The 22,603-nt window shown below is 38.4% G+C and overlaps 1 protein-coding gene across 1 annotated transcript in view; it reads right to left on the bottom strand.

Moving 5' to 3' along the window:
- The window catches only part of CSMD1 (CUB and Sushi multiple domains 1), a 1,295,699-nt gene that overhangs the window by 125,492 nt on the left and 1,147,604 nt on the right, over positions 1–22,603 (bottom strand). The window contains exons 45-48 of the mRNA XM_075445037.1: positions 22,334–22,414; positions 22,065–22,178; positions 10,737–10,925; positions 6,433–6,579 (exon numbers count right to left, since the gene is read on the bottom strand). Coding sequence (XP_075301152.1) covers positions 6,433–6,579; positions 10,737–10,925; positions 22,065–22,178; positions 22,334–22,414 — 531 coding nt within the window. The remainder of the gene's footprint in view (positions 1–6,432; positions 6,580–10,736; positions 10,926–22,064; positions 22,179–22,333; positions 22,415–22,603) is intronic.

Raw genomic sequence — 22,603 nt, 5'->3', positions numbered from 1 at the left:
GCAACCACAACGGTGCACCGGCGACAATATCGTACCAACTGAGACTCCCTTCTCCCCATTCATCAGCTGATCCGCCAGCTGGAGAGTCAAGGAGTGATCAGCAAAACTCGCTCACCCTTTAATAGTCCCATATGGCCAGTGAGAAAATCTACTGGAGAGTGGAGACTGACAATAGACTACCGTGGCCTGAAGGAAGTCACACCACCGCTGAGTGCTGCCGTGCCAGACATGCTAGAACTCCAATATCAGCTGGAGTCAAAGGCAGCCAAGTGGTATGCTACAATTGACATTGCTAATGCATTCTTCTCCATCCCTTTGGCAGCGGAGTGCAGGCCACGGTTTTCTTTCACCTGGAGGGGCATCCAGTACACCTGGAATCAACTGCCCCAGGGATGGAAACACAGTCCCACCATTTGCATGGACTAATCCACACTGCACTGGAAAAGGGTGAAGCTCCAGAACATCTGCAGTACATCGATGACATCATTGTATGGGGTGACACCGCGGATGAAGTTTTTGAGAAAGGGGAGAAAATAGTTCAGATCCTTCTGAAAGCCGGTTTCGCCATTAAGCGAAGTAAAGTCAAGGGACCTGCGCAGGAGATTCAGTTTTGGGGGATAAAATGACAGGATGGGCGCCGTCAAATCCCAATGGATGTCATGAACAAAATAGCAGGTATGTCCCCACCAACCAGCAAAAAGGAAGCACAGGCCTTCCTGGGTGTTGTGGGCTTTTGGAGGATGCACATCCCAAATTACAGCCAAATTGTAAGTCCTCTGTACCACGTGACCCGGAAGAAGAATGATTTTGAATGGGGCCCTGAGCAACAACAGGCATTTGAACAAATTAAACGGGAGATAGTTCATGCCGTAGCCCTTGGTCCAGTCCGGTCAGGGCAAGATGTTTAAAACGTGCTCTACACCGCAGCCGGGGAGAATGGCCCAACCTGGAGTCTCTGGCAGAAAGTACCAGAGTAGACTCGAGGTCAACCCCTGGGGTTTTGGAGCCGGAGATACAAAGGATCCGACGCATGCTATACTCCCATTGAAAAAGAGATTCTGGCAGCATATGAAGGCGTTCGAGCTGCTTCAGAAGTGGTTGGCACTGAAGCACAGCTCCTCCTAGCACCACGATTGCCGGTCCTGGGCTGGATGTTCAAAGAGAGGGTCCCCTCTATGCATCAGGCCACTGATGCTACGTGAGTAAGTGGGTCGCGCTGATCACCCAGTGCGCCTGAATGGGAAACCCCAGTCGCCCAGGAATTCTGGAGGTAATCGTGGACTGGCCAGAAGGCAAAGATTTTGGAGCATCGCCAGAGGAGGAGGTGACACGTGCTGAAGAGGCCCCACTGTATAACAAGCTGCCAGAAGATGAGAAACAGTATTCCTTTTTCACGGATGGGTCCTATCGCATTGTGGGGAAGCAGCGGAGGTGGAAGGCTGCTGTATGGAGCCCTACACGACAAGTCGCGGAAACTGCCGAGGGAGAAGGTGAGTCCAGCCAGTTTGCAGAGGTGAAAGCCATCCAGCTGGCTTTAGACATCGCCAGTCGAGAGAAGTGGCCAGTGCTCTATCTTTACACCGACCCTTGGATGGTGGCCAATGCCTTGTAGGGGTGGCTGCAGCAATGGATGAACTACCGGCAGTGCAGAGGCCAACCTATCCTGCCCCATTGTGGCAAGATATTGCTGCCCGGATAGAGCAGTTGATAGGAAAAGTCCGTCACGTGGACGCCCACGTCCCTAAGAGTCGGGCCACTGAAGAACATCAAAACAACCACCAGGTGGATCAGGCTGCTAAGACTGAAGTGGCTCAGGTGGATCTGGACTGGCAACATAAGGGTGAACTGTTTATAGCTCAGTGTGCCCATGACACCTCGGGCCACCAAGGAAGAGACGCGACATACAGATGGCCTCATGATCGAGGGGTGGACTCGACCATGGACACCATCGCACAGGTTATCCGTGAATGTGAAACATGCGCTGCAATCAAGCAAGCCAAGCGGGTAAAGCCTCAGTGGTATGGAGGACGATGGCTAAAATATAGATATGGGGAGGCTTGGCAGATTGACTACATCACACTGCCACAAACTCGCCAAGGCAAGCGCTATGTGCTCACAATGGTGCAGGCCACCACCGGATGGCTGGAAACCTACCCTGTGCCCCATGCCACCACCCGGAATACCTTCCTGGGCCTGGAAAAACAAGTCCTGTGGTGACATGGCACTCCCAAAAGAATTGAGTCGGACAATGGGACTCACTTTCATTACAGCCTCGTAGACACCTGGGCCAAAGAACACAGTATCCAGTGGATGTATCACATCCCCTACCACGCACCAGCCTCTGGAAAGATCGAACGGTACAATGGGCTGCTAAAAAACACTTTGAGAGCAATGGGGGGGTGGGACTTTCAAAAATTGGGGTACTCATTTAGCAAAGGCCACCTGGTTGGTTAACACCAGAGGATCCACCAACAGGGCTGGTCCTGCCCAGTCAAACCCTGAGCGCCCTGTAGAAGGGGATAAAGTCCCTGTAGTGCACATACGGAACATGTTATGGAAGACGGTTTGGGTTAGTCCTGCCTCGGGCAAAGGCAAGCCTGTCTGCGGGATTGCTTTTGCTCAAGGACCTGGGTGTACCTGGTGGGTAATGTGGAAGAATGGGGAAGTCCGATGTGTACCTCATGGGGATTTGATTTTGGGGGAGAACAGTCCATAAATAAATTGTATAAAGTTAATTGTTAAAATAACCCTGTCACTCCCTATTATGACTGTTATAATTCTTATATGTTATACCAGTAGTAGCATAGTAAGAATCGTCCAGATTAAGGAAGGATGGACTTTTTGATGAAAACCTAGCAGAGCACAGCGATGATGGGACTGGACCTGGTTTTCAACAATTAGCACCCAGCAACTTCATCAAGATCAACATCTCCTGCAGACTGTGGGCACGGGCCGCACCAGATACATCAGCCGTGAGCTCCGGATGCAGCAAGTGACCGCCCATCACCACACATCACCTCTCCTGTCACGGAAGACCATTACGACAGATGGAGCCTGAAGTCATGGATTAAATGAACTCAACGGACACTTTAGAGTGATGATCCATAGACTAAGGGAATGATATCTGGAGACAGGAGAAGTGGTGGTGATCAACTGGACAATGGGGGACCTGGGCATGACGCAGATGGTATGGAATAAGGGGTGGATAATGTCCTGGGTTCGGCCAGGACAGGGTTAATTTTCACCAGAATCCAGGAAGGGGCACAGCCCGGGGGGGAGGGTAAGGGCTGACCCAACCTGGCCAAACAGAGCCTGGTATTCCATACCATGTGCCGTCATGCTGGATTCCGTTGAGGGGGGGCAGCACTGCGGGAACTCACTCGCGGCTCGGGAGCGGACAGCGGCGGCGGTTCGGGAGAGCGGCTCTGTTGTGCGGTCTGTTTTGTTTTGTGTATTCCCCTTTTCTGTATCGATGTTATTCCTGTTTCCTCTTTTTGCTGTTCTGTTAAACTGCCCTTATCCCGACCCATCAGTTTCTGCCTGTTTCTTTCCATTCTCCTCCGCAGCTTGGCGGGGGGAGGGGCGGCCGCGTGGCGCTTTTGTTGCCGGCCGCAGTGAAACCAGAACATACACTTTCATTTCTTCCACCACTACTTAAAAAAAATCATTCACCTATTCTTTGTTATGCTTTCATGCTAGCTTGCTTGGGCAGGAACGTGCATGCAGGGTCATAAACTACTGAGGGAAAACAAAGCCCAGTAGCAGGTTCTGCAGGTTTCTTTCAAAACAATTTCAAGGAGCGAGTTTCCTAGCCTGGGTTCAGCAAATTCCACTTTCTGCACTTACAGATCTTCCCCATTTGTAATAAACTACTTAGTTTTGGTTGAACCCAGCTGCACCAGAAAGTCAAATTCAAGCACTACAAAACAACAAGCAATCACTGAAAAATCAAAAAATAATTTTAGCATGCAATACCTTCTCCTTATATTTTTGGCATCCATTTTAGTGATTTGACCATACTACATACCTTTCAAAGAAAAAAGGGATTACTTGCCTAGAGCTGTAAGAAATTTTAACTGATGCTTCCCCTCCTAGTTTCACTACACTTTACTAAACTCACTAGATTAAGGAAGAGATTAGTTAATACCTAGGTGTTAGTGCAGTTAGGAAATTTATTATTTAGATTAAAATTATGTTAGTGCCTCTATAATATTCAAAGTCCTTAAATGAATACCCTGCTGCTTTAATGCTATAGATCTTTTCTACTAAGATTTAGCAAAAAGCATTAAACCACAAGACAGAAAACATACGGGTAACATTAGACAAATAGCATACGAGCTTGTTTGTGTAAGCTAAGGGCAGTATTAAGCATTCCTCTGAAACCTTCTAGTCCTTTTAAAAGTGCAGAATTTGTATCTACAAATGAAATCTAGTTGCGGCAAAACTATAATTTGCCACATTTTGTGCACAGGCATAGCTGGAGAAGAAGGGGAGGGTTGTGCGAGGGCAGTAATTCATTTCAATAAGGTCTTCATTATGAAGAAGCCTGCTGGCTCAGTCACAGCTGCCACAGTATCAATAGCCTTTTTGGGATCTCATATTTTTCCTACTTTCATGATGTTGCTTTCCCTCATTAAGATTCAAATCCTATTGTTTATGCTGCCGCTCACTGTTACTCTTCTTTCATGCTGATTATTTCCATTGAATCTCATGTAAAACGTACAGAAGAATGTAGAGAAAAATGCAGGCACTGACTGTTAGTGAAGCGGAAAAAGGAAAACAGTTGTTTGTTCCTAAAACATAGCCATAAGGATTGCATATCTCTGTCCAGTCCCCCAGTTTTATTATTAGTTGCAGCTAGTGCCACAATAATGGATGAATTGAGCCTAGCAATTAGACAGACCACTTCTTCACTACTGCAAAACATGTTTTGCGTACAGGCAAAGGGGTAAAATAATTTCTCGTTCCTCAAAAATTACTCTTCTTACTGATTTGATACATACAAAATAAATCCTTTACCTCTCTGTTCTTGTAAGCCTAATATTACTTCCTCACTTTAAATTCATGACAGAAGGCCCACTCCCTTCACTTTCACACATCTGAGGGTTATCATGTGACAGATTCTCTTTGTTACTTCTTCCACACTCTCCATCCATCGATCAGGTCCTGCAATTGCCTTTTCCCTATGAAAAACTAAATGAGTCTCCAATCTGCCTGAAAACAACTTCCCTTTCTCCCATTCCTCAGTTTCAGTTTGTCTGTAGCAATACTCCAAAGCTGCTTGCAAGGTGGAGGTAATGCTTTTACTGTGTTTTTTTTTTCCTTCCCCGACTGCTCATAGTTTTTAAGTCCCTAAAACAATGACCATTACTATGCTGTAAGCTCGGCCCTGATCTTCTGTTTCAGCAACAGGAGAAGCTTTCCACAGGTTAGACAGCCAGTGCATGGATGATATAGGAAAGGCGTGAGCTTTGTGAAATCATCTCCCTAAATGGCATTTAGCATGACTAAATAGGAGATACTTGGTGCTTTACAAAATGTTCAGTACTCCTTTCTCTACTTAATTTATGTTGACAATTATTAGCCAACAAAATTAACACTTACAACCTTTACATTGCTAATTAAGTCCAAATACAGAAAAAGAAAATGTTAACAATGGACAGTAATTATCACCTCTCTTTCTCTCACTATTTACTTCATGTACATGATCCCTAAGGCAAGGCATTTAGGAGAAATGTGTCTGCAGATGTACGCGTGAAAACATCTTAAATAGGCTGCAAACTTGAGTAAGGGTCAATATATCTGCATATAGAATATAACCCAGTATTGTAATATCGGTAACAGATTTTTTTCTTAATAAGGGACATAATTTTTGACACTATTTAGATAGACTATTTACATATTTTCATGTCACCACAACACCAGATTCATGTGCAGCATTTTGAAGAAGCGAGGGATTTCCCCCCCCCGGTTTTCCATTCATTTGTACATGAAGAAATCATAGTAATAGCAGTGGTGAACCACAGATCAGGGAAATTGTAAACCTACCAATTGTATACTGAATTGCAGGTGGAGTACTGCACACCACTTCAGGATCAAAAATTCTCACTCTTGAGTACTTTTATGTAAATCTATCCCTCCCACTACATTTCAAATACCTTGATCCATGTCTTGTAAGACAAGACAGTAGGCTGCAGAAAGAAGTATTCACTGGACAACTATTAATCTGGAGATATTTGGCAAACTGTGTAAAACCAGAGTCCAAGTCCTGTGCTTACCTTGAACTTGTAACAGAATGATTACATGTCCTCAGAATATATATTACAATAAATTATCTTCAGAGAAACAGACATCATATTGCAAGTCCCAATTTGATGCTAAATAGAATATGTAACCACAAAGTATAGTGTAATAGAAATCATTAATAGTTACCTGAGTAACGGATCTTAAATCCTTTCTTGCTGGTTGCATGATCAGTTGACCAGCGAAGATACAGCTGATTCATTTTGCTTGTAAAGTTCAGTTGTCCAGTATGATTTCCACTCAAAGACACCAGTAAAGGGCTTTGCCCAGAAGAACCTTCAGAGATGAATAAAGGAAGCATTGATATTTTAAAGTACTACCAGTTTAAGTAATCTTTTCTATATTTTAACTCAGCTGTGAATGTGAATATATAAGGAAAGAACAGGAATTAACCTCACACATCGTTGTCAGTGAAATAATTACCAGTTCTCTATTTAAACTATCCATCTGTTTTTAGGTATTCACTAGAGAGCACAATAAAAAAACTTTTTTTTTTTTTAATCATTTCTATTTGGGACAATTACTTTGAATGAGGTTATGCTCCTTGTCCTTTTATATCTACTATTTATTTAATCTCTTTTCCAACTAGTGAGTGGTAGCAAATCTATACATTCTTTGACATAGTACAGGTTGTATAATTTTAAACACCAGCATATTACATAGTGAACACATTAGCTAAAAAATGCTCTGTCACATGTAAGATCATCACACTTTCACTGTGGAATACACATATGTACAAGCACTATGAATTTACACTACATACTTCATTAGGACTCAGTTCTGTTAAAAGATAGCGTGTTTTTTATAGTATCATTTTAGTTTAAAAAAAATACACACTTCTGGTAAATACGGGATGCTGAAAAATGTGCCCTGGCACTAGACCACTATCTTGACCACAATAAAACCCTAGAAACACAAAAAATGATTTGGGGCCTAAATATATAATAATACAACTTATATGCAAGAGAAAAAAAAAATCTGCATATCAGCCAATCTCCAGCTGAAAGTTTTCTAAAACATGAAATGGCCATTTTCTTCCTCCATATGAAGGTTATGATTTCTCCAGCTGAACTCCTCCCTTTCGCATGCTCCCTATGCCTTTTGCTCCACATTTTTCAAGTTTAGGAAAGCCACATTCAACCACCATTATCTTGGCCAAAGCAGCTATTTCAAATAAAGAGGCTGCTTCATTCATTTTTGCTGAGTTTGAGCAGCTGCAGCCTGATCAGTTCATTTTATGTTGCATGAAAACACAGAAATAAAACTGAATTAAATGACAGCTAAAAATTGAATACAATTGTTGTCAGCCTTCTCCCCCTCCAGTCCAATAAAAAATAAGTATATTTTCTGATCAGGACATTTCAGGTACAAAAGGGAGGCTATAGAAGCCACAGCAAACCACAAAGACTAAGATAACTTCCTAGTTCTTGGGAACTGCAGTTCAGTCACCATAATGACAACACTACAACTAAAGAAATATTACTCAATAAATTCTAAAGAATAAAACATATACAAAATAAAAACAAATAAGCGTAGCTTTAGGCATAGGTTGCCCAGCATGTCCTCATCAAAATGCTTTGTAGCTTGCTTGCTTTACATATTAGGGACTTAGTGTTTGATGGTTACGGTGTAGGTTAAATCATGAGGAATGCTGAGGACGACTCCTATTTTTGCTGGAAAAAAATATTTAGAAAATGACAATGCATTTAGTTTCTCTGTGCTTCACCCTGGGTTTTGTAAAATCTGTTTAATATACTTGTTACAATTTAGAATGTATATGTTCTTTTGAAATTCTTAAATAAAGAGGCTAAAAGAGTACAATTACTAATAAAGAACTATTACATATGAAGAGGTGAGAATATTTCCTCATTAGTAACCATGAAATTAGTTTGCAGCACCACATGCCATACCACATTTTCTAGCCTTTAGGAGATCACAGAAATTGTGTAAAAATCTATTTTAGTTTGCTTTATTTTTCCTGAAGTTGAGTATCACTTTCTGTACCTTACCTATCAGGCAGGTCTCCAGATAATGCTCAGCAAAATCAACAGCATGACTTCAGTGTTCTTGAGTCTGATTTTTTTATTATTATTTCAGAGTTTGTCTATATACAGAAATAAATACTCAATTTCTGTTGTGTTGACCTGCTATATGATACTTTCCTGAATATTAGGTAAAAGCTGACATTTCCATCTATTTTTAATGACAGAAATTTGCTGGTTTATTTCAGGGAGAAAAAAAAAAGAAATCAAAGGATACTTCTGTATCAAAGGAATGTTATTCAGTGTAAGTAGCTTGAATACAGTGTTTTCAAGTTCAAAAGACTGTAATAATTATACTGATGATACACTCACAGCTTCTCTGGTTTAGAACACAGATGGGACTCCCCAAAGGTCTGACTGATAAGTGGGAATGGCTAATGGGCTTATTGCTCCCAGCTGACCAGGGTGGCCTCATTGACTGGATGCCTATACCAATCATCACCCAGCTGCTGAAGCACCCTAATTTACAATGTAGTCAGTTAGGTGTACTCACTATTTTGGTTTGCATTCCAAAGCTGCCTTATAAAGTAATCAGAGACCTGTGCCTTAGAAAATGCTATTTCTTTAAAAGTTGTCTTGACAATCTTTATATAGCTTCCTTGTAAAGTTTGGTCATGTATCTTTACCTGGTGTAGATATATCTGTACCTGGTGTTCTACTAACTTAAGAAAGGTATGCTGTTTTGGACCATACAAGGCCTCAGGATATGACAAACATTTATTGCAAAATGCAGTAATGTCGGGAAATAACTAGTTCTGAACGAGCTAGTCTGACTTATATCCATCACTGGAAACAGTATAGCCACATCAGCATTGCCTTCTGCCCCAACAAACTCATCATGCTGAGATGTAGAACTAATTAGCCTAGCAAAGCACATTGCTAATGTGGCCGCAGGGACACAAGCAAGTATCTCTGCAAGGCACTACAATGTGCAATATTTAAATATCAACTTGTTGAGAGCTAGCTCAGGAATCTCTACATGGCACTGTATTAAGAGGTTATAAATATGCCATTATCTTTCTCATTTCAGTTTGCTGGTAGGTGGTAGAAAAAATGACTTCAGTAGAGCTGCACTAGAGATGAATTTGTAAGAATGTGATTTCATGTCATGAAATGACAATGCTTAAAAATGTAGTAACTATGATAATTCTTCTCTCAGATCTATTATTGATAATCTCGTTTCATTAAATTAAAATGCATAAGAAAGAAAACAAAAATCTTCATCAGGAACATTAAGCAGTTTCAACAGAATTTTTCAAAAGAAAACAAGGTAATTAGATTGCTAGAAAAGTTCCAGGCACGCTACATATTGTCTTGATGTTAAATACAAAATAGAGTGGAGGAAAATACAGTCTTAACACTTTTTTTCCAGACTGTTTTTCCACTAACTTGCCACAGACCAACAAACACATTATAAATAAATAAATAATATGCTAATGAACTGGCATTTTTAAAAGACTGAACAATATTGTGGTTTTTTTTCAGAATGCTGTTATCAAAAAGTGAAAACAAATTAATAATTTTAGACATTAAAAACCTACTACTTAAGAAAAATTCTTAGAGCAAGATACCTTAAATCATATGACCTTTTAATACTTTTCATGTTGAATATTAATCGTAGTGAATATTAGTCAGTTCTATCATAGTTACCATATATTCTTGGTTAATGAGGGAAGATATGATAATGGTCTCCAAATGAATAAAAATATATTAAAGAACAATCAGGGACTAGTTATTCTCATCAATCAACGAGAACAGAACAAGTGATAATGAGCTCAGAATTCATCAGAAAATAAGAATAGCCTATTACTAAAATAGGGCCCTTTTAGAGGTGCTGCTATGAGTAATACATCAGAAATAAAGTTTTTTCTATTTCTCTACTCTGTCCCAAAACAGATGGTCAAATACTTTAATAGGGGTATACTCAATGTGCAGCACTCGTTCTGCTGTGCTATGGAGAAAGTAGCCTGGGTATTTGGACTCGAATTTGAGTATTTATACTCAAATAATTTTATTAAATTGGACATTGAATTATAACCCCAAAATATTTCCTCACCAGAAAAAATGGCACATTAACTTCTCCTTTCAGACACCTCCATACATTTCCCAGGAAACAGAAAACTCTGTGACTTTCACCGGGATGCTGCAGTTGCTACTGCTCCTCCTCTAACAATACCTAAGAAAATGTTAAAAACTTCTTTGCCTTGAATACATTTATAAAAACTTTCATTGGCTAACAGATTTAGATTTAAGGCAAAGTAGTAGAAACACTGGACTATTGTTTAAGTTTCAGATGTATCACTGCATTGTGAAACTAACAATTGGAAATCAAGCCCCACTTGACCTGGTATTTTTTCTTCTGTGGTTAGATAGAATTTAAATCTCCCTTACCATCAAATACTTCCAACTCATCAAATTGCTTTTCACTTTGAAACATTTCTACAAAGATGGAGATGTTATATCCTGGCTCAACCTTTATAGTCCAAGAACAGGTCTGAGAGTTGGGATAGGTGCCTGGGTAACCTGGACTGAGGATGACTCCTGATGATTCTGTACGGATTTCATTCACTGGACATTGTGCTAAAAAGGACACAAGAACAACAAGAAGAATCGCATTGAAATAAAGTGTTTCTTTTCCACAAAAAAAAAAGTATTATTTTTCCGAGATATGTATGACTCAGATTCAGTTACCAAATGAAGACGTGTTAAAATCGTATCCTACATGGAAGGAACAATAAAGATCCCTTTAGCACATACAGAAACAGGACCACTTTTATAAACATTATATTTATGAAACAGGATACTAATTATGGTAAAACATTCACCCAGAAGTATGTAACAGCCCAAAAGGTTTACAGTCAAGGGATTCACCTATGTTAGTGTAACCATTCACACACGAGGTAAGAGTCCTGGTAAAACTTTCTATTTGGAAACCTAGTAGCTGCTTTCTATTTGAGGTCTTAAAAAACCCCACCCACCATTAAGAATGAAGTCTGTTATGAGAACACCACAACATATTGGAACTTCTAGGCAGACCAGATCATCTGAAAACACTCATGTTTTGTGTAGACAAATGGTTTATTTTGTATGTGGGATACTGCAAATCATGCAAGTCATGGAAAGGCCTTTTCAGCAACCACTTCCCCTGTTATTTAAACACCAAACTCATAACATTTTACATTTTCACCTGGTATTCACAGGCGTTTATAGACTCTGCATATGACAAGGAGTATATTATACTAAGATGCTGTAAATTTTATATCTTAAATACTGGCTTTGATTACAAAATTCTTTTGTTGGTCACTGGTTTTCTTTAACATTTTGCCTCATGCAGGACTGATTTTTTCATGTCTGTTTGCTGTTGAAGTCTGATACATTTTGTCCACAGTTTCATAATACACGTGCATTTTAACAATATTTTTTGAGTAAGATACACAAATGTACCTTGGCAGAAATGCATTCCTGGAAAATGTCTGGCACAGCACCCAAGAACTTGCATAAATTAAAGGTTATAGGAAAGGTGAAAAACATAAGAACAGTGGAAAAATGATCAGCAACAAATATATTACAGGGGAAAAACCACACATAACCATCAGAAACAAATATTAAAAACTGGATCATTTCCCTTGGCCTTTTACAAACTTGGAGGTGAAATTTAGGTTCCACTGTAGCCAAGAAGAACTTTGCTGTAAACTTTTGGAAAATAGTGGAAGGACCTTATCTTTAATTGTCCTCTCAGAGAAATACTGGTAGAGAAGGAAATTGTATTTTATAAAAGATATGCAGTCTTTACCTTCTGTTCCATACACTGAGGACAAACCTGAATCCTCCACCAGAAGCAACAATGCAAACAAAATAGGAATTTTATCAATTAATTCATATAGAAATTAACCATCACTTTCCTACATAGTGCATAGACCTTTACCTTTGAGAAGCTGGCTTATTCCTGTCCTTTCTCTAACCTAGATGCAGTTTTCCAGACCTGCTTGTGGACGGTAAGAGAAAGTGCACTTGCCCGAGCTGGACAGTACAATGTTCCACTCACTGTCCCAGATTCTTTAGAATATTTTAAATAATGATACATTAAGTGAGAAAGATATGAGTTTCCAACTTAACTTACAAACTTGTTTTCTGAGGAAAAAAGAAACTAAAAATCAAAACTGTACTTTTCTGATTGTTCCAAGATTTCCGTAGATCTGACTTACAGGTTGAGCCTTCAGCACAAAATTCAGGGTGATTTTTCTTCAGTTGTGAATTTTTATACTGTAGCATAAATTATAAATCACTTAACTAAAAGCCACTCTGATTATTTAGGGATATAAGCAGTGGGGAAAGTGTGAAAAAGTAAAAACTACTTATAATTCTTTTTTGTCATAACATTTTCTTCTTCAGTCTGCTCTAATAGACTGGATAATATATAGCATTATCATGCCAGCAAACGCAGGAAGAAATATTAGATTTTTGAATCCTTCTCTTCCTCTTCTCCTCCTCATCTTGTTTAGCTAAAACATTTCTTCAGTCAGAGAGAAGAATGTCAGACTGTGAAAAGCAGGGATGTAATATGCAAGTGAGAGAGCAGGGAGAACGAGGTGTGGGCTGGGGAAAAATGGCAAGCAGGTAACTCTTCCTGGGCCTGTGCCCCTTTCTGCTATCACTTGACAGCATTGGCTGTAGCAGACAGTATCTCTAAGAGGTAAAGATGTTTTTCATAGAAAACATCCTAAGAGATGGAAAGCCTATGGGGTAATGGTATATAAAGTAGTGAGAATCCTTTTGACAGTGTTAATTTGAGGAATGTCTCTTGAGACAGAAACACCTGTAGCCAAATTACACCCAGAAATTTCATGAGTTTCTGTGTAAGAATATAGCGTTACACATATTTAATGGCAGTAGCTTCTCGTTTTCATCATCTTAAAATGAAACACACTTTTGCTTTGACTTCCTACATTCTTCAGAATAATATAACTTGAGAAAATACAGTCAGCAAGTGCTCTGACTAATGAATCTTCAGGAAGTGCAAGTAAAACAGCAGATAATCACAGAACAACACTGGACAGAAACAGCTTGTCAGATAAATAATGATAACTATTTTCCCTTTGTTAAATACATGATATTTCTTCCTGAACAGAAGTTTGGCTAGCTGTATGGCATTTCCTGTCAGACACCCCATAAAAATGCTCATCCATTAAGAAGAGTAGCTGACATGACACAGTTCCACAACCTGCTTTATCTCATAGTATCGTTTGCCTATGCTACAAGACTATTTTTAAGAAAAGAAGAAAAGAAGATTTTTACTGATCCGGTATTGGCTTCACTGGATTGTATGCTATAATGTTAAAGTCTACAAGAGCAACTTGTGGATTAAGAACTGGTCCTCAAAGTCATAAATTAAAGTATCCTGGAGAAATCCATAATGCTGTCAGACTTTTCACAGTGAGATACAGTGATTCTTTTCAACACTGGAAAACTATCACTTCTCCGGATAAATTATGCTTTACAAAATGGCTACGATCAACTAAACATGCCAAAAAAGTAGTTGCAAAGCACAGGACATTTGGAAGGAAGATATGGGACTGTAGCAAGGACCTCTGTAGTGTTTTTTAGTAAACACGCCGTATCTGAAAACTAACAGCAGAGACAGTAAGGAAATAACCGCCTTTTGTTGTCTGCTTTTCCTTAGCACATTAGGGAGTTATGGAAAGGATCATTGATCAAATTACTCATGAAACAAATTATTTACTGTTCATTCATATTCAGGATCTGCAAACAAAATTTGGATGTTACACAGATACAGTCCAGACAAAACTAAAGCCAAGTGATCTCATAAAATGAGAAGTGTGACGGTACATTATTCCAGAAGAGTTTACAGTTGGGTTAATCTAAAAGGTTATCATCACTGCCCTTTATACTGGTGCTCTTTCAGCTATGTTCCCACAGGTACGATTTCCAAAGAGGTACACTATAAGTATCTTCTTAAGAACAGGGTGCATGAACTTGTGTTTACTTACTGCAGTATATGAAGCTTTTGAATCTGGGATGGCGGATTTTCAAGTAAGAATAAGATTCAGAACTACAGTTTGAAAAACCTGAGATCAGTTTACAGTAATACACAGAAAATTGTCATAAAGTTTTGAGATATTCTTCACTAACTCAAGAAACTCACTGCAAGCATACGAAAGAAATGGAGCCAGGCAAAGAAATGCAGTGAATAGATAGAGGAAAGTCACCAATCCAGAGAAGTGAAAATTGCTAGTTTCCTTTCGGAAAAAGAAATGCCACAGAACAGGTAGAACAGACACCTTGACCATGAGCATCTCAAATCTCTGAAAAATGCCCTAGATGAGAAATGGCCACTGTAAGAATGGTCTGTAAAAAGAAAAAGACACAGTACTAGGAAATTGCAGGGAGAAAAAAAAAGGTAATAAACTCACAGAAATTACATTATCTGCCTTTTCCTTTCACCTTCTTTGCTCTTTGATCATTTAATTTTTCTTGTAAAGGACATTAGAGACAAAAAGAGAAGCAGGAAAAATGGCAAGCAGATAGCTTGTTTGCTACCTTTGAAAAACAGCAACAAAAAAATAATTTTTCCAAAACCAGGTAAAAGTTATCAATAACAGAACGACTGCTGCTAGCTTTCTCATTCTTCGCAGCTGATTTTTAAGCAGGGACCTAAAAATAATTTATTTACTACAGGGGAAAATATGCCTTTTGCAGATGTTTCCTCATGAACTTCTCTCAGAATTGAGGAAAAGTATGAGGTTGCTTTGTAATTAAGAACATTTCTTCAGTGAGCAAATATTCAGAATCAACAGCTTAAAGGTCAGAGAATTTCCTTGAAAATCATCACGAGCACACAACTTAAGAAACAGATCAATGCAGGATTGCTGCAGGAATTCTTTCCTCTATGTATTCTATTGTGTTCAATTAGTGGACTGCAAAACTTTACTAACACAATAGTTTTCAGAAGGAAGAACTACTGTTTATGTGAAAAAAAATAAAAAGTGCACCTCTCACAGAACCAGCACAAACAGTAATGCAAAGGGTGAAAGAGGATATGGAATATTCTTCTGTGGTACTGAGACAAAAATAGTGTCTTGTGAAGCCTCCCTTAGCATATTCTTAAGAGCAGAAAACTCAGAAATGAAACTCTTATGTCTTTCTAAGCTGTAAATAGCTCAGTACCTCTTCCATGCTAAAGCAGAAGTGGCCAAATCTCCTTACACAACAAGCTACAGCTCTAACTCTTACTACAGCCAAGATGCACTTCTTACAGCTTAGAGTCATTGGACAAGAGGTCCCTTCCAACCTCAACCATTCACAGGAGACACATTACAGGGACTTCTGAAAGGAACAGTTCTGGAGTAGTTCAAGGACATGGGAAGGCAGCCAGTGTATTGCTCCTTTGCCATTTGGGATGCCAGCTGCATCACTGTGTTATGTGGCAAACTGGCAACATTCACCAACCAGCAGCCTGGTGTAGTGTAAGGTGTCCCTGCCCACGGCAAGTGGTTGGAACTAGATGATCTATAAGGTCCCTTCCAACCCAAAACTTTCTGTGATCCTATGATTCTATGATCTTGGCAGCTGGCTCTTTTTCTCCACCATAACAAATTACTCACCAGCTTCCCTCCAGTGTAGCTTAGTTGCTGTTGGCATGACTTAATCTCTAGGGTGGAAGCTAGAGTTGAACATTTACAAGAACGATACGGTTAAAGACATAAAATTGAGATACTGAGACAGTGAGCCTGCTTCACCTTGAGCTATAGAACAAAAGACACATCCATTTTCCAATACTACCAATAACTAATATTTATCAATTGAATGCAAATAAACTCCACAGCACTATTTTCTTGGTGTCATATGCATAACAGGGGAAGACAAAAATCTGCAGTTTGAGCCCTTTTGTTCTGCAGTATTTCCTATCACCTTTAACACGGTATTTCAAAACAGAATAATCCTAAATACAAAGTCACACAAATTGCTTCAACTGAGGCATACATATTCCACTGTTAATACTGTTTCTTATATTTGTCAGTCAATTAACACATTAACATCATGTTCTTCAGAATTATATTTGATATTGTCTGGACTCTCTTCTGTCACCTAAGCTACAGAGTAATTCAACTCCTTACACATTTAGAAGTTTAAGAACTGATGTGAAGTTTACCAATCAAGAAAATCTGAACTGCAAAATACAGAAACAGACACTTCAGCCCCAGAAAATATTTAATTATCATTTATTTATAAGTATATCCCATGAATTTTAAAAGTAGCTGTTGTAAAATGGTTTGGAATTATGAGAGGAATAAATATTTTAAAAAAGCTGCTTTAGGCATATTGGAGTACCAAAGCAATCTATCTTACATGAATTTTTAATCATATTTTTGCACATGTAAATTCCAAGTTGTCTTATTTGTTAGTTTGCATAAATTCATACATACAGGCAATGCTGACAGAAAAACAACAGGAAATAATAAAGATCTTTATGTTACACAGTTCCATGTAATTGAGCCTGGTGAGGCAGTGTTAGGAGAAAAATAATTTTGCAGGACAGCACAACACTCTCATCACATCCTAGTTTCAAGAAACAGATTACCTAACCTGGCTTTTGGAAAAATCTGATTTGGTTGTTTTGGAGAAGGTCTGACTAAGCTTTTGGCTTAACTCTGATACTACTTCTGATGTCTGCATCTTTGATTTCTCTTTTTATTCATAAATACCATCACAACACTAGGAATATATTATCACACTACCTCTCTAATTTAAGTGTTTTGAGCAGCTAGATTAGAGATCTCTACCTTACACTGAATGCCAGTTAGCTGTTTTACTAGCACATCAATTTTTGTGATCAATACAGGAGTATTTCTTGCTGTTGCAATGTTCATCATGCTTTAATTTACATCTACACATTAGCACTGGAACAGGCTGCCCAGGGAGTTTGTGGAGTCTCCTTCTCTGGAGATATTCAAGACCTGCCTGGACAAGGTCCTCTACAGCCTGCTGTAGGTGACCCTGCTTCAGCAGGAGGGTTGGACTAGATGACCCACAGAGGTCCCTTCCAACCCCTACCATTCTGTGATTCTGTGATTTCCCTAACAGCAATTAAAACAGGAAAGAAATTTGTAGCAAGAGGATACAAGGCTAGGATAAGAGTAGAGGCTCCAAGTGTATAAACAGAAATCACAAATGGTCAACTACCGGTAAACATGAATTCACGCATAATGAGAGCATGTTCTGTAGGGTGCTTAGGGCTCTGCACATCAGCCAATACCTGGCAAGTTATCATGGTACCAAACATTGTGCGAAAGTCTGTCCTCAGTCAGACCAGACAGGAAGGGAAAGGGAGCTGCAAGAAAAGTATGGTGTAGTGCGATCACAGCTGCTCTGTAGGTCATTCATTCAGAATGATGTAGAAGTGGTCACTGAGACTGATTTTTCTTGCCTGTCAAATATGTCATCAAACTTATTGTATAGTACCCTAGAACCTAGCCTTCTAGCATATTTACATATTTCTTGCCTACTACAACATAGTGGCACAGCTCAGGAGAATGAAAAGTTTTCCAGCATCTTTAAAAAATATGAAGCTGATCCAAATAAGGACAACGTCAACAACTATGAACTACAGGTAAAATACAGAAATAGAAGAAGGCGATCCAAAAATTAGCTAATATGCAAATCACACAGAAAGCAGCAATTTTTTTTCAAGTCTATCAGGATCAGGTAGTATTCTATAAATGGAATTCTATACTGCATCACCTCAATAGAAACAGAGCAGAACTGGAAAAGGTACCGAGAAGGATGACAAGAATGATTAAAGGTATGAAATATCTTCTGCTTTACATATCCATGCCATAAATATGGTGAATAGCAAAAAATTCATTACTGTTTCTTCCTCCATTAGAGCACATGAAGTGAGAACAGCAGGTGCCAAGATCAGAGCAGAGAAACAGAGAAACATCTTCACATATTACATAAATAAATTGCACAACATATTGCACAAAACTTTGTGGATTTAAAGCATTCATATGGGTTTACAATGGGACTGGATAAATCCATTGAAGAAATAGCCCTACAAGATTCAAAATACAAAGAAGATTGCTACCTTAAGAGTGGCTTAGCTATAGATGGGTGGAGGCCTTAATTAACTGCATGCTTGCAATCATCTTCTGTTCTTCACTAGAAAATCATTATCAGCCAGTGCCAGAGATGGGACATTGGGTCTCTGGTCTAGTATATGGCATTTCTGGTCTGATCCAGATATATGTATTTCTCCCCTTCAGGCACTTAGGTTTTCAGAGTGTAACATGAGTACTTTCACATATTTATCTAATAGTAAACACTATAAACATGGCAATTAAGCCCACAACTTTGAAGTGATCTACCAATATTTCATATGATCTAGAAGAAATATTGATAAAATTAAGCTAGAGTGTTATCACAAAATAGGAATTCAATTCAATGTTTATCTTCACAGTAATAAATCATGTAGACAGACAGAGGTATTGGGGAGGCTGGGATAAGAATAAAAAAAGGAATTCTATTTTCCAGAAGGGAAATTTAAATCTATTTAAAGATACAACTCATCTCAAGAAAGGAGATCAGTTGCATCCCAAGTTATCTAAGGAAACTCCTTGTGGTGGTGCAATCCCCCCCTCACAACTGCTGATTCTGAAACCAGCCAGCATTGTGTTCTTGCTTACCCTACAAGAACAGCTAGCTGGCACGACTGGTCACACCTGGCGCCTCAAAATTAGCCAGCATTGTATTCTTGCTTACAATGCAAGAATGGCTAGCTAGTTTGACTAGCCATTTTTCATGTGCTTGAAAACATCGGGATTACATCTTGTGGATCATGACCAGGGTGGAAGAATACTGATGCCTCAAGTCAATCATCTTGAGACCCTACAAACAGCTGTACCAAGGAAGGCCCTTTGAGCTCTTTGGGTCCACAGTGGGCTGCACCCAGTAACTCCCTCTGAGGCAAATGTTTCTCAGAGTATCTCCAACTCTGTCTGCACGACCCGGGCTGATCTCCTTGAGACTCAGCCTTCGCCCAGTGAGAAATGATTTGATTTGAACAGAGTATTTCACTGAACTCAAGGGGATTTTTTGTGTGTGTGAGTGTGTGAATTGATTCAACCTAATATTCGATTACTGTGATTGTAACAGCAAATTCTCCTTAATCACTTAGTTAAATGTTAAGTTAATCAGTGATTAATAACCACTAACTTCCTGTGATTCTCTCTCTCTTTAAACTGTGAACACACAAACATGTTCCTTAGACATAAACCGTTGTGGTCTAAGGTCAGTTCTGGATCCAGCCGCACCTAGGCTTCTCTCTGAGGAGAAGTTTAGAAAGCTAGTGGGTCCATTACGAACCTGGTGACTCAACAGGAGGGTCTCCCTATCCCCTCATACTTTCTTACACTTTGTATAAATCATTTTCCAAACAAATCCCTTTTGACTTTGCATTTCATTTATTTAATAAGTAATAGAGTGAACCTTGCCAGCAAACTCTGTAAGCTCACATTTTCTAAATTTTCAGTAAAATCATTTCTTGCAAAAACCTTTGAGTGATCATTTGAGTGACCTAGCCACTCATTCGTGACACTCATCTCTCATGTCTGTTCAAAATAACTGTGCCAGAATCTTTACTCTGATGCCTCCAGTTCCATTGTCTTCTGTCTCTGAATCACTCCAATGGCTTTTTTTTTGTTATCATTTCATTTGATGTCCTCCCTATAACAAAGTTCTGCTGTATTCATATTAAAAGAATACTGGACTGAAAGACATCAACAGGTGGTAATCTACTCCTCAACTGGAAGTCTATTATTTAATCCTTGTCATGAAAAAAACATGCGCAGTAAAGATGCACCTAATAATCAGTTAGGAACAACTTCTAAAATAGTAATATTGTGGTGTAATAACTACAGGGTAGTTCAGAAAAACTATAAATCATAAATACAAGAAAGGGAAGAAAATCACGAAGTCTGCATAGTCTGTGAGGGAAGTACAGAGCTGCTAGTATTCATCTACAATGTCTCAAAGAACTGTAGAGGAACAAGTATTGCTGCCATGGGGAGAAAGCCACTAGTTTCCACAGCATCCATAAGAATTGTTGGAAAAAACTACTCCCCTGTGCTTAACAGATTTCTAATCATTATAAGAATCTCCTCATATCTCTGTAGTTTTTACAATAATTGTTCGGTTTATTTTAGGCTTTCATTTCTTATTTACTCTCTAATTGACACAGTCAAGTTACTGCTGTTACTGTTAACTTAAAATTGAAAGCTGGATTTGCAGTACAGTCATCTTCTTAAAAAATGCCAGTTGAAAAAAAACCCTAAATCTCAATAAGTATTGAGTTATTGGATTAAGAATTATACAGAAATACACAGTTATAGAATTATACAGAAATACACTCATTACTTTTGTATATTTTATGGTGAGGGTCCTGAAATCAATACCAAATCTTTTCCATCCAAAACTGGGACATGAAGTCCCTGTCTTTCAATCTATGACAGACCCCAGATTGTTGTATGCACAAGTTAAGAAAGGGGAGGAGTAAAACATTACTCAGGCATGGGTAGTCATATGGACAAATTACTTACAGATGCATCAAATATATTATGGCAGCAGGAAACTAAGGAAGCTTGTATTATGAATACTTTATTAATTTTTAAATCATGCAAATTAAGAACCAGGATAACAGGAAGGAAGGTACACATACAGCTAACAATAAAGTGTCACAATAATTGCTGTACTTCCAGTGTTACCTGTTTTGCACATGGATGTTGTTATCTCATGATATGGAAGATGCTCTATCCGTAATCACATATTATAGATCAAAGTTAATCCCAGTTATTATGTTACGAACATGAGAACTTCTGATCACTTTTTACTTCCTTAAATTTTCAGTGATGGTATGTCATCAGTAACACTTTTTTTCCCCACAAATTTGAGGTATTTCAGGACAAAATTCTACAGATGCTTTCTCAATCACTTTTTCAACATTTCAAAATCTTTTTGCGTTCCACTATTTAACAAACAAAACCAAAATGAAGAAAAAATAACCAAAAGAATCTGTTGAAAAACACAGTTTGGAGGACTGAGTATAAATTTCCAAGATACACTTGTTTTCCTTAAAGATAAGCAAATTGCGTACGAATGCACACCTAAATATTATTCATAATACATTTTTAAATAAGTTGTTTGAAATAATGTCATTATAATCAGTATGAAGAATTGAAAGATTTTTAGTGCTTCCATGAATTTAAATTTGCCACATATTTTATCAGAACACATTTTTCATGTGACTTTGTCTCACAATATAACCATATTTGTGAAAGCAAAGAGAATTTCTTTTGTTTTGAAAGCTTAATTTAAATACATATTTTTAAAACTCTTCAGGGGTGAACAGAAATCTTTGCTTTGCTATGAAACAATGTTAAATAATTTAAATGAATTTTAAAAATCAATGTTTCACTAATGGTGTAGTTAAATATTTAAAGCCACTTGTCTTTTGATCTAAAGAACTGAATGCCTGTGCAAAAATTTTAGGGACCAATTTGAAAACATGTGCACTTCCTAGATATTGAAGAAATAAATGGAAACTTTTCTATTAAAACATTAATGAAAATACATGATGCTTAATGTATAGGAAGATAAAAAAGGATGCATACTAATGATATGCAGATCATGTAAGCATATATTTACCTTCACAAAATGGAGAGGATCCTTCAAACTGCAACCGTGCACTCAGTTTGCAGGTTAATATATCTTGTCCAACAAGGGTGAAACCAGGATTGCATCTGTACTTCGCAAAATCTCCTGAAAAAGTTATTGACAAAAAACTTAAATCCAAACCATGCCTCATACAGAATTATACCAAAATCTCAGGTGGAAGATGGAATACATTAGTAGTTTAGTTTAATTAGAATTCAAGTGGAAACATAAGAAAGAAAAGGAGATAATATTTTTTTCACCTATTTCAAAGTCATCATCTTCTATAAACAAATCTGCATGTGGAACTGTGGGTGGAGGCTGGCACTTCTTCAGCTGATATGCTGCAAATTCAAGTGAAAAAAAGATTAAATACAGGTGAGTTAAGAATTATCTCACAGAAAATTCATTTCCTATTCACACTTCCCAAATAACCAAAGCTGCACTGAACCTCACTGTCTCTCAGTTACATTTTCCAAGTTAAATGTCATGACATTATGTATTATCTTAAAAAAACAGATTTTTTGGTCACT

The sequence above is a fragment of the Opisthocomus hoazin genome, chromosome 2 (assembly GCF_030867145.1).
Source record: "Opisthocomus hoazin isolate bOpiHoa1 chromosome 2, bOpiHoa1.hap1, whole genome shotgun sequence".
NCBI classification, from domain to species: domain Eukaryota; kingdom Metazoa; phylum Chordata; class Aves; order Opisthocomiformes; family Opisthocomidae; genus Opisthocomus; species Opisthocomus hoazin.
Note: the sequence above shows the minus strand (reverse complement) of the source record. Positions and strands in the feature narration are given on the sequence as shown.